This window comes from Tenrec ecaudatus, chromosome 2 (genome assembly GCF_050624435.1).
Source record: "Tenrec ecaudatus isolate mTenEca1 chromosome 2, mTenEca1.hap1, whole genome shotgun sequence".
Classification (NCBI taxonomy): Eukaryota; Metazoa; Chordata; class Mammalia; order Afrosoricida; family Tenrecidae; genus Tenrec; species Tenrec ecaudatus.
In genome coordinates, this window is record NC_134531.1 from 12,317,877 (window position 1) to 12,330,895 (window position 13,019).

Here is a 13,019-nt window from a genome sequence, read left to right on the forward strand (position 1 = left end):
AACACAGGAATACAAGTGAGTGTCTCACCGTCTGGTGTCACATAATAGTCAAACATGGTGTCTTCCTCGCCCACCAGCGTGGGCAGGTCCAAGGTCAGTGCATCCTGGGAGCGTAGCCAGTGCTCCACCCGGCGTCGACCGTCCAGTTCCAGAATGGCCCCAATGCTCCACATCAGCGAGAAGACGTACAATCTTCCCAAGTGTTCGGATGTTACCTCCCCACCTTGCTCCTGTGGACACGCCATCAATGAATATGTTTTAGTAGAGTGTCTCAAGCCAAAATTTTGCTTTGGGGCTTCGATGGAATGTCAGAGGAACACGTTTCCCCAGGAGGAAAACAAGGGAGGGCAGATAAAGTTGAAGGGGAATTAATGACCAAGATAGCTTTGTGGGAAAATGTTGTTTTTGTTAGTAACCAGCAGTCTATTCCAACCACTTGTGACCCCATACATGCAGGGTAGAACTGCACCATAAGATTTTCAAGGCTATGGGTTTTCAGGTATAGATCACCTAGTCCTATATCCTCGGTCCCTCTGTTTGAACTCCAAACCTTTGGGTTAATAGTCCTGATTGCCATCATCTGTGCCACCCAGGTATTCCTTGTGAAACGCAGAAATGAAGAAAGGCCAAAAAGCAAACTACTAGATCTATGTTCCAAACGTGAACACTAGCCCAGGCCATTTCAATCAATCACTTCCTATCGATGTGAAAGCTGGACCAGGGAGAAGGAAGACCCAAGAAGAAGGGATGCGTTTGATCCTGGAAGGACAAACAGATCTGTCTTGGAAGAAGTACAGCCTGAATGCTCCTGAGAAGCAAGGATGGAGAGACTTTGTCTCACTCACTTTGGACATCTTATCAAGAGACCAGTTCCCCTGAAGAAGGATATCATGCTTGGTAAAGTGGACCATCTGTGAAAGAAAGAAAGAAAGAAAGAAAGAAAGAAAGAGAGAGAGAGAGAGAGAGAGAGAGAGAGAGAGAGAGAGAGAGAGAGAGAGAGAGAGAGAAAGAAAGAAAGAAAGAAAGAGAGAAAGAAAAAAACAGACCTCTGAGATGGACTGGCACAATGGCCTCAACAATGGGCTCAACATGGCCACGGTGAGGATGGCCGAAGACTAGGCAGTGTTTCCTTCTGTTGTGCCAAGGGTCACTACGAGGGAGAACCAACTCAATGGCATCTAACAACAACATCTCACACACACACACCTCTTTCACCCTAGTTTTAACAAAATCAAGTTTCAAGAATGGGACTTTATGCAGGAGCCCTGGTGGAGTAGTGGTTACACCACTGTATGGCTGGGCTAGGATCTGAAAGGTCAGCAGTTTGAAACCACCAGCTGTTTCTTGGGAGAAAGACAAGCTTTTCTACTTCTGTAAAGAGTGACAGTCTGGTAAACTCATGGGGGCAGTTCTACCCTGTCCTATAGGGTCACTATCATTGGCATCCACTAGATGGCAGTGAGTTTGGGTTTGGGTTGACTCATTATACAATATGTTGTATGTTATATGTTATGTGTGTGAGGTGCCCTCAAGTTGGTCCCGACTCATAGTGATCAATGTACAACAAAACGAACCACTTCCTGGCCCTGTGCCCTCCTCGCGGTTCTGGTTAAGTTTGAGCCCGTGGTTGCAGACACTGTGTAAACCCACCTCGTTCAGGTTCGTCCTTTTTTATTTCACTGACCTTCTTATTTACCAAACCCATGTCCTCCTAATCCAGAGACAGGTCTCTTTGGATAACTTGTCCAAAGCACCTGAGCTGATCTCTCATCACCCTCCCCTTAGGGAGCATTGACGGTACTTCTTCCCAGACAGATGCGTTTGTGCTTTTGGCTGTCTGTGGCACTTTCAATCTCTTCCATACACACAACATAGCCCCTAAAAAGGGAGCGTTCTTGAAAATCGACCAGTTTACCTTTGGAGGGATCAGGCCCTGAAGCATATTGATGCTTTGCATGATGATAAAGGCTTCAAGCATCTCCATCTTGTATTCCAGGTTCTGAACACTGAAGCGATACAGCTCTGGAAAAGACTCTGTGTACAGCTGACGGAGAATCTCTGCTTCTTGAGGCGAGCGCTTTTTAAGAAAACCCTGTAGGTTCACAGATTCGTGCATGAATGGGATTTAGTAGCACACCAGGAAAATGGCTCTTCAGAGGCAGAGGGGGTTTTGTTGTTGTTGTTGTTTAAAGCAACAATAATAATAAACCAAACACCAAGCCCACTGCCATCCATCTGTCACCAATAGTGACCCTACAGAACAGAGTAGAACTGCCCCAGTGGGTTTCGGAGACCCTAATTCTTTATGGTAATAGAAAGCCTCATCTTTCTCCTGCAGAGCGACTGGTGGTTTCACACTACTGACCTTGAAGTGAGACTAACCCACTATACCATCAGACCTCCTAGTAATATGACTGCTAGCAATTATAATAATGATGATGTCATCTAACATATGGTGCACACGTGTTAGGCCACGTTACTAAAGAAACCAATCCAGAGACACTCATATATGTGTAAGAAAGAGCTTTATATCAAGAAGTAATTATGTATCATGAAAATTCTCCAGCCCAGTCCAATTCAAACCTGTAAATCCAATACTAGTCCATAAATCCCTCTTCAGATTCATGCAGCCACACCCAAGGATGCAAAACACAGGAAAATCACAGGCCTGTGGGGACAAAGTCTTGTGGATCCAATGACTGTGGACACATCTCCAAGGCTCCTGTCAGTCAAGGTGAAGACGGGGGCCAGGGGGGAGTTTCCCAGGCCCCTCCTTATGAGGAGGTCACATCCACAAGGAGGAACCATCATGCTGTGACCTGATTGACAGACTAGACTTCACCCCTACACTTTTATACCTTGAAGTTGGCATGAAATTTTGTAGCTACCGCAAGCAGGTTTTGCTATCAGCATGCTTATTTATTAGCTCATCTAATTCTCAGAACAGATCTGCTATTATCCCACCTTTAAAGCTGAAGTCACTGAGGCCAAAGGAATTGAAGTAGCCTGCCCAGAATGCAAATCCAGAGGGTGGGGCTTCAGGAGCCAGTTACTACACAAAACCCAATGACTACCCTAAAATACTTTGGATCAAGGTGGAGAAACAGTTTCCACCTCTTGATTAAAACATGTTAGATGTAAAAAAAAAAACACGCTAAACGTAAATGAGGATGCACAGATGTAAAATGAATTTGGGAAACAATAAAAGGACAGATAATGAATGTTAGAACCCATGACCAGATTTTTTTCTTAAGGCAGAAACAAACATTGACCACAATTCTTTCCGTTCCTTTTTAATTTAATGAATGAATGATTTAGGAAGATGTCAAAGAGCAGTCAAGACAACAAAGTCTGTATTTATATGAGGTATAAACACAACACTTATTTCCCTAAGTGGAGAAGCACTCTGGTGGGAGTATGGGTTCTGTTCAGGCCTCCTCTCAATATTCTAAGAAACACTTGGAGACTCTAAAACCAAGAACATTCTGTTTCAATAAGCAGGAGTGGAGAAATGCAGTGTTGGGTCTGAATTATTCATTAATACATGAATTTCTCATCGCTCCCCAGCGACAAGAACTGCACACACTTTATCGATGATGAAGCCCAGAAACCACAGGCACCGCAAAATCACACAGCGTGGTTTCGTGAAGCTGACAGAGTCTCATCCACAAACCCCTCAGCTGGCCAGTCCTCTCACAAGCCTCAAGTAGTTACATTCCGCTGCTCCAATTATTCACAATCTGACCCTCAGTGCGTCTTTCTCATTCCTAACCGTTTCAAAGAAGAGACGGCAACATTTAAAAAACATATTTTAAAAATATTCCACCACTTGTCTGGAAGTTTGTCATATTTGGTAGCTTGTGGCCTGCTGTGATGCTGGCAGCTATTCCTCCAGTATTTCAAATGCAAGCAGGGTCACCCATGGTGACCAGTTAGACACAGCTTCCACACTGAGGCCGTCTAGAAGAAGGGCCTGATGCTCTACTTCTGAATGAACTGGCCAGACGGAAGGAGAGAGGAAGGAACAAGGGAAAATATGTATATATGTATATAGAGAGTGAGAGAGAGGTGAATATTTAAACATATAAATTTAGGTGTATTTGTTTATATGGATATATATGTAAATACAGCAAGGAAGTGCATGGACTTTGGGCCTCTTCTTAAATCTTACTTCAGTACAAGAACAGTCTGTTCTAACAATGTGGCATCGTATGACACTCATTTTGCCCACACAATACCTGAGGGCAAAATGGGTGCATAAGCAAATGTGGTGAAACAATCTGATCATGCCCAGCTATGAAAAGAAATGGGGTCTGAGATCTTAAAGACTTGAAGTTAAACAAGTGGCCATCTAGCAGGGAAGTAACAAAGCCCACATAGAAAAAGCACACAAGTCTGTGTGGTCATGAGGTATTGATGGGAATGGGTATCAGAAGACCAAAAATAAGCAACAAAATCAATGTGAAGGAGTATGGATGTAATGGAGACCCCAAACCCACCTGTAAGATTATTGGACAGTTCCTCACAGACGGGCCAAAAGGAAGGGATGATATATCCAGGACTTGGTATAACATTGATGAAACACATAAATATCCTCTAACATTTCCTTCCGTTATGATGGTTTCAGTTCTACCTCATTAACTTGTTAGACTTGCGTGTGGTCGTTGGTATAATTAAGATCTTCGGATGCATGGAAGCCAACATAGATAATCCCCCAGAAAAAGTAATGGGAGTAACGGTTTCCTGAGCGCTCAGGAAGAGAGGGGGCGGGGGAAGCAGAAGCGGATAGCAATGATGACTATGTAACCCCATGCGATGGGAGCAAACAACATAATCGAAGGTGAATGGATGTATTAGATAGTGTAAGATATGGCCAATATGTACATTAGGGGGGTTATAAAAGGGAGTGGATATCAGAGAGGCCAAGAAGTAGTAGATCGTTTTGAAACTGATGGTGGTAACAAGGGTACAATCCTGCTCGATGTGACTGAACTATGGAATGTTACACTATCTGTAAGAGCTCCCAATAAAAGAATAAAAAACATAAAATAACTGGGCAGAGAAAACCTTGTAGGCTTTATAAGAAAACCTTTACAGGCCAGGGAACATCTTAGAGCAATGAGTATTGTCTGATATAGCATCAAAAGGTAGACTCTTCAGGTTGGAAGGCACTCAAAATACGACCGGGGGAGAGCTGCCTCCTGAATGCAGAGTAGGCCTTAATAAAGTGCATTGCATGTCCTGGGACATGCTATCAGGAGGACCAGTACCTGGACATCAAAAGCAGGGAGTCAACAACAGCAAGGAAGGTCTTGAATTAGGTGGACTGACACAGTGGCTGCCACCCGAGGCTGAACATAGCCATGGTTTGGAAGATGGTGATGGGACAGGCAATGCTATGCCTGAGTGTTTTCAACAACAGAACAGAAAACAGTATGTGGATGTGGCCTTAGGTGTTATTCAACCTCAACATGAGCAGACGACATAGAAGCATATCTTCACAAATAGCAAACTCTGCATATTCACTGGTTATTATTAACAACCAGCAATTCCTGGTCATGACCTATTCACTAGCTTCTAGTTTAAAAGCCTTTTATTTTTATTTGTGAATTTGTGCTGTTTTAGAACAAATGTCACTTTTCAATTGGAGATCATTGTATCCGGTTCCAAGGTTGGTGTGGTGGCTGTAAAATCTGGTGTCGATTTAAGGATTAAGAATATAGGGGTGGAATCTAGTCTATAAATCAGGACCTAGTCAATGAGGTCTCTGTGTGGGCAGGGTCTTCTCCTGAGGATTCTGGGAACTCCTGTATTTCCTCCTTGGAGGCAAGAGATTCTCTCAGCTCACTCCCTGAGAGACATTTCTGAGGAGAAGCCACATGAAGCTACCCTGAGACAGTCAGAGTTCTGGAGTTGAAGAAACCACATGGAGACCCCTGCCAATGCTGAGATACTTACAACCCCACTGGATCCACAAGACTTTCCACCCACTGGCCTGTGATCTTCCTGCATCCGCCATCATTGCATGCGTTCATGAGTCAGAAGAGGACTTTATAGATTTTTATCAGACATATGAGTTAATATCAGACTATGGACTGGGCTGGGCTGTTTTCTGAATATTCAGTTGCTCTGTATATAAAGTTCTTCCTTATTTACACATATTAGTCTCCCTGGATTTGTTTCTTTAGTCTACCAGGACTAACCCTTTCATACACCTGGATGTATGACAGAATTGCATATGATGTCTTTGAACACATTAAAAAAAAAAGAATCCTAGATCCAGAGAGACTAATTGGCTAGAATTTGGAGGTCTTCCAACCATCTCTTTTTTAATGCTGCCATAAGCAATTTTATTTTCCTGCAACAGGAAATATTGAGACTCCCTGCTCCGTATCTTCCTTAAACTATTATGCAATTGTGAAAGCCAAGAACTTTAATAAGTATCTAAGCAACAAATCAATATTCACACCATTTTTCTATCTCATCTTCTCTTTGCTAATATCTTCCTCTTGGCCAAATCTAAACCATTTTCAACACCGGTTTTTGTAAATTCCAGAAAAACATTATCAGAACTTATAACCAAGAAGAAAGAGATGTACAAAAACGTAATGATATTCTTTTTATATATTTGAAACATCTATTTTATTTCAATTATTAATTCATAAGTTTAATTCCTAAGAACCAAATCATACTCTAAAATATCATACAAAGGAAAACCATAAATTTGCCCAACTATATAAAAAGAGCTTTTCCAAATGGTTTATCTAACAAGCCTTCCAGTTTACATTATAGTATTTATTTTAGACAATATCTAAATATGCAATGCACTTGCATATAATCTGATTACAGTCAAGATAAGCTAGAATATATTGATAGTTGTAAAATAATACACCATGAATTGAAGCAAAATTACCTGAAATATTATTTCCCAAGTATAAACTGAAAATGAGCATAATGGCTATTGTGCTTCAAAACCTTTTTCTTATATGCAATTTTTAAAATAATCTTGAAATTAATATTCTGAATAAGATGTGTCCAAATATCTAGTGAATGAATATGTGTTTAAAAGGTTAACTCCAAGGTGAAAATATATATTTTAAGTATTCAATCCTCTGAGACTGGGTGGAAGGATTATTGATTCAACTGTTTGCAATTGCTCCACCATCCACATGTTGAACATCACAAATCTAAAGTCACGATTCCTTTTGGGTATACAAAAGAAAAAATGCCAATCCAACCTCAAGGATAGGGCGCCAGTCAAGGACAGAAGAGCTCATGAAGACCATTCCGTTTCTTGAGACAGTAGCAGGAGAAGCATTGTCAATATTATGGGGTTCAAAAATGATCTTGCAGTTTGGCGCCATGGGGATTCGATCGCCGTTGGCCAGGGTTAGAGTTTTGTTATCATCCAAAACAGAATTCAGATTTTCAATCCAGATGGCATCTACTGGACCATCAAGAACTATCCAGATATGTTCCCCTAGAACACCCCACAAAAAATAATATTTATTGAAGCAATACTAATATTTTATTGTATTCTATAATAAATTTTAATTTATGCAATGTTTATTAATTTTAAGATACTATTTTGATATCAATGGTTACCTTACCTTATCGTGTAGGGCTTTTCAGTTCTTTACATAACAGTTATTTGAGGCCCATAATCAAATTAAAAAGTCACTTGCTTATAGAACAAATAATATTCATTGAGCATGTGGCACCACTTTTTTGAGGGTTAAGAATATTGTTCTAAATAAGACAATGTCCCCACCTCCATGGGGTATACTCTAAGGAGAAGTATATTAAAATAAAGAGAGAAATGTATACTTGGGGTACAAATACATTCAGAAAACAGGGAGGACTTGACATATCGAGGCCCAGATCGCTGTTGGCGCACAGTAAATGTGAAGCACATCTAGCAAACATTTAACTGGAGTCGTTGTGTTGAGAATTCAAGGGAGCGCAGGCTAGTGATAAAGATTGGGACGCCATCAGCTCACACACACACAATATGGAAATACATGGACTGGACACTCTTTCCCTTGAGAAGGAGCCTAGAACTAGGGAGTCTTTGAAATTGGACTTCCAGTTCAGAGGCTAGGGGCAGCTTCCTCCTCAGCCTCCTGTCTCTCCAAGACTTCTAGCAAAGCAGGTCAAGAAGGAGAAGAACCAGCAGGATGAGGTATCCCAGAACCATAGGCACAAAGAGTTTGGAGAAGAGTCGAATTGACTCTGCCAGGACAAGGATAGACAGAACTGACACGTGACCTCGGTGAACTGGCTGTCACAGTGCCCATGGCTGAGCAGTTTAAGAAACACACGGGGCGTAAAACCTGACTCTAAACAGTGATGAGAGATTTGAAGAGAAAAACAGCAAGGGAAGTTCGGTAGAATGTTCCACAGGCATTTAGATTTCCCATGTAACAGTAACACTCTTCTTAGTCCCATAACACGGACTTTTCTCACCATGATCAAGTCTTAGGTTCTAATTTTGTCTTCACGATGGACTATCAGTGGGATATGCTACAGATAGTTCCTGAGTAGGCTCAGATGTTAGGTGGGAACACACTTCTGGTTGTTAGGTCCCATCTAGGCTGCTCCAACTCATAGTGACCCTAGGTACAACGAAGGAGACACTGCTGGTCCTGCACCATCCTCATGATTGTTTTTATGTTTAGTCCATTGGTCTAGCCACGGTGTCAACACATCTCATTGAGGGTCTTCCCATTTTTTGGATGCCCTTCTGCTTTCCCAAGCATGATATCCTTCTCCAGGGACTAGTCTCTCCTGACCACCTGTCCAATAGAAGTGACACGAAGTCTCTCCATCCTTTCTTCTTCCTGGCTGTCCTTCCTCCAAGCCTGATTTTTTGTTGTTGTTGTTCTTTTGGCAGTCCATGGTACTTTCAATATTCTTAGCCAGCACCATAATTCAAATTCATTGATTCTTCTAAGGTCTTCTTTATTCAATGTCTAACAATCACATGCATAGAAGCAAGTGAAAATAAATAGCTTGGCTTGGGTCAAGTGTACCTTAGCCTTGCTTTTCAACAAGGTCTTATGCAGACGATTCACACATTTAAATGCATCATTTGATCTCTTGACTGCTGCATCCATGAATATTGATTGTGGATCCAAACAAGATAAAATACTTATAACCATACTTACTATATTTATTGTTTTTATTTTTGTTGGTCCATCTTGCCAATTAGTAACATGTACTACATACAATGCTGCAGCACAGAATTGGCTGATGTTGGCATAGTGGATATGCATGGACTGCTAATCACAAAGTCAGCAGTTCAAAACCACCAGTGACTTCAAAGGAAAAGGATGAGGCTTTCTACCCCCATAAAGAGTTACAGTCTTGAAACCCATGGGGAAGTTCTACCCTATCTTATAGAGTCACTATGAATCAGGATCGACTCAATGGCAATGAGGTTTGGTTTGGTTTGGTTCGGACAATTCCCAGATGTTCACCTGCTGTTGCTTAAAGACTAGATAGCAATGGAATCTCCCCCAAAAACAGTAACAAAATTAAGAGGATTTCAATTTACGTCAGAGTCAATTTACAACAGTGTCGTGAGAAAGGAGCCGCGTGGTACGTCATGGATTATCTGAATTTCAAATGAGAGGCTTTGAAAATCCTAATTAATGCATCATGTAAAATGATGATCTCATCATGAGAGTTGAAATTTCAAGGAAAAATCACATATGCATTGCTTCTTTTATTGAGGAAAAAATAACACAAGCCAATAACAACAAAAAATTCCATTAGCTCCTAGTCTTTGAACTAGCATTTGGTTACTTGGTCTGTGTTTAAACAGGGTCACTGGAACAACTTAGAAACAAAATTAATTAAAATACATGAACAAAACCAAGTTGAAGAAGTCCTTCCAATACAGCATTAAAAACAGCAAGACTGTCAAATACCAGCATACTTCGGAAAGGAAGCAGGGCCATTTCTCTTTGGGCCTTTGGTGTTAACGGTGACCAGCCACATTTGCCAATAACTCATGGTTACCCAAAGGGTTGGCCCAGAGGAAGGAACCCAGATATCTTGTTTATCTCCTGTCGTCCGTGTTCCTCTATCTCCCTGCAATTGCATTCACTGTCCCTTCTATTACTCATCCGACAAGGAGTACACACAATGCAGTTCGTGTATGTGTGTGTGGGGCGGGGGGGGGGGAACTCTGAGAATACCAGCTCCATCTGAACTTCTGGGGATACTATGCTCAATTTGCAGAGTTCATTTTGAAAGAATATTCACAGACAGAAGCCCTATCCCTTAGCAAGCTTGTTTCAAGATGAACCAAACACCTGCTTACATCTAAATAGAAGTGTGTTCAGTTCAATACGGACTTCATTTTTTATATTCAAATTTCACTATATCCAAAAAAGTACAGTTTCTCTTTGATTTTATAGACTATCATTGTGTGTGTGTGCCTGTGTGTATGCGTTCTCAGGGTTGTGGTTGAAGGAACCCTGGTGGAATGGTTGACTTAGGCACTGGACCGCTAACCACAGGTTGGGAGTTCAAACCCTCGAGCAGCTCCATGGGAGAAAGTGTGGTTGCTTAGTTGTATAAACAGTACAGTCTTAAAAGCTCACACAGGGTCGCTACAAGACAGACTCAACTTCATGGCAGGGGTGGGTACTTAATTAAGAGTAATGTTTTTAAAAACATTCCGTGAAAAATAGTTACAATAAACTCACTCTACTCAACACTGTCCATTCTCCTTAAGCGCTTTTTCCAACAATTCATTCCAATTGATCATAGGCATGCAGAAAGAGTTTCAAAAAAGAAAAGAAGAAAGATTTACCTTTGTAACCAAGAAAGGAGAAGGTGGAGATTTTAAAAACCCTAATCGATCATCTCATCATTGCAATATTCACAAGTATCATGCTAATTGCTTATTACTTATTCTTGGCTAAGATATACCAAGAATCAACTCCATCATTGTTCTATTCGTTCTCTGCAGCCACCAAGTATTTTTGCTGAGAAGCATACATCAGAGATAATACTTGTAACCCATCTTCTACCTTTCTTAGCTCTCAATGTTTTCCTCCAAAGCGTAGAAAAGATTCCATCTGTCCAGTCATTCGTGGCCACATCCAGCCGACCAAACATCTGTGGTGCTGTGATCGCCTTGGGATTCATCCTCATTTCCCGGTGCGGTTTCCCACAATCTACGGTGAATAAATCCAAGTGGTCAGCATCTCAGATATAGAGGGAACCATCATTAGACAACACTGTGTTAATCTGTGGTGTACTGTTAGTAGGTGTTCAAAATATGAGGCACACCGAATTACATGGGAAGTAGATGTCAACCACATTTCTTGTTATCATCATTAGCCTCATAAGACTTCATGGTCAAAAGCACGTCTTTCTTTTCATCTTTAATAGGAAACTTCATATTGCAAAGGAGTGAGAAAGGACATCACTATAGAATGGATCAAGGAACTAATGTAACCTGGGAATCTTTAAATGAAATCATGTGCCTGAAATATGACCTAGAAGATGCTACATGTTTTCTGTTCTTTCCATCCCCTCTAATTTTGATTTGTTAAGATATGCTCTTTCTGGCTCACCCTAGAAAACAAAAGCTAAAGGAATGTGGCATGAATTAAGAACGGCTTCTTTGTGTGGCCAACTTCAGCATCTTTCAAACTCAAAAACTGCTCTTAACTGGCTGGACTTTTGTACACCAGGGACTGTAGCTAGGGAGCAGAGAGAGAGAAAATAAGGTTTGAAGTACAAAACACAAAATTAGATAATAAAATATGACAGGTTACGTGAAAGATTATAAACACGGGCAACCACATACATCGAAAGCATGTTTAAAATGAGGTTATGCTAAAGAAATCCCATGTAGAATATTAGACGACAGGTATCACTTCAGATATCATAAAAGCAATCAGAGCAATCGCTTGCAACATTTTAAGATGCTGGCGTTCCGCTTAAAAGTCTCAATTCACATTTTTCAATGCATGACAGCAATACAACTTTGCCAACTCTTCTTTCAAATCGACCCACACTTGACGAACAGCCCCCAAATCCCAGTGTATGGCAATTTCATAGGTGACTGCTGGCTTCGGTCTGCAGCTCAAAAAAGAAACATTAAAAACTTATTTAACGAAAATGGCAGGTAGCTTTTTGTCGCTTTCATTTAAAATGCCATACCATTTCCATAGGTGCTTGTTATTGGGTGCCATTGAGCAGGTTCCGAATCATAATGACCTGGTATGCAACAGAAGCAAACGCAGCCTGGCCCTGCACCCTCCCCACCATTGTCATTAGGTTTGAGCCTTGTTGCAGCCACTGTGTCGATCCATCTCATGCCTTCCTCTTTTCACTGCCCCTCGACTTTACCGAGCACGATGTCCTTTTTTCAGGGACTGATCTCTCCCGCTAGCATGCCCAAAGTACATGAAACAAAGTCTCCATCCTCGATTCTAAGGAGCATTCCGGCTGCACATTTTTATAAGAGCACTATAAAAAAATATCTAGCCACACTATGTATGACGGCGGTTGTGAGGCGCCATCAGGTCCCTCAACTCATGCAGCCTTTCTTTCCATAGCCTCCTTAGTGACTCCACATCAGTCTTCCATTCTCCCTCTGTCTGTTCTCAACAACGTCCCCAGTTGGTCACGCCCACCTCAGTGGCTTAGTGGCTAATTGTCTCTTAGATCGTGAGCCCTTGAAATTATTTCCCTCAGAGCATCTTTAAAGCTTAAATCACCAATATCCCTTGGGGTCTTCTCAAAATTAGACAACAGTTTTCGGTAAAGTGGAGGGGCAGCTAAAAAGAGGAAGGCCCCCAAGGAGGTGGATGGACACAGTGGCTGCAAGAAAAGGCTCAGGCGCTGGAACAATTGTGAGGATGGCGCAGGACTGGGCAGTATTTTGTTCTATTGTGCTTTAAATCACTCTGGGTATGAAGCAACTCTATGGCACCGAACCACAGGACACTCTTTCAAGATCTAGCTATGACCATATGCACAGCTACCATAAACAT

At 41.5% G+C, this 13,019-nt stretch overlaps 1 protein-coding gene across 1 annotated transcript in view; it reads right to left on the reverse strand.

Moving 5' to 3' along the window:
- DNAH5 (dynein axonemal heavy chain 5) overlaps positions 1-13,019 on the reverse strand; it is a 378,136-nt gene that overhangs the window by 153,922 nt on the left and 211,195 nt on the right. Inside the window, exons 42-45 of the mRNA XM_075540865.1 lie at positions 11,043-11,189; positions 7,239-7,480; positions 1,916-2,092; positions 29-230 (exon numbers count right to left, since the gene is read on the reverse strand). Coding sequence (XP_075396980.1) covers positions 29-230; positions 1,916-2,092; positions 7,239-7,480; positions 11,043-11,189 — 768 coding nt within the window. The remainder of the gene's footprint in view (positions 1-28; positions 231-1,915; positions 2,093-7,238; positions 7,481-11,042; positions 11,190-13,019) is intronic.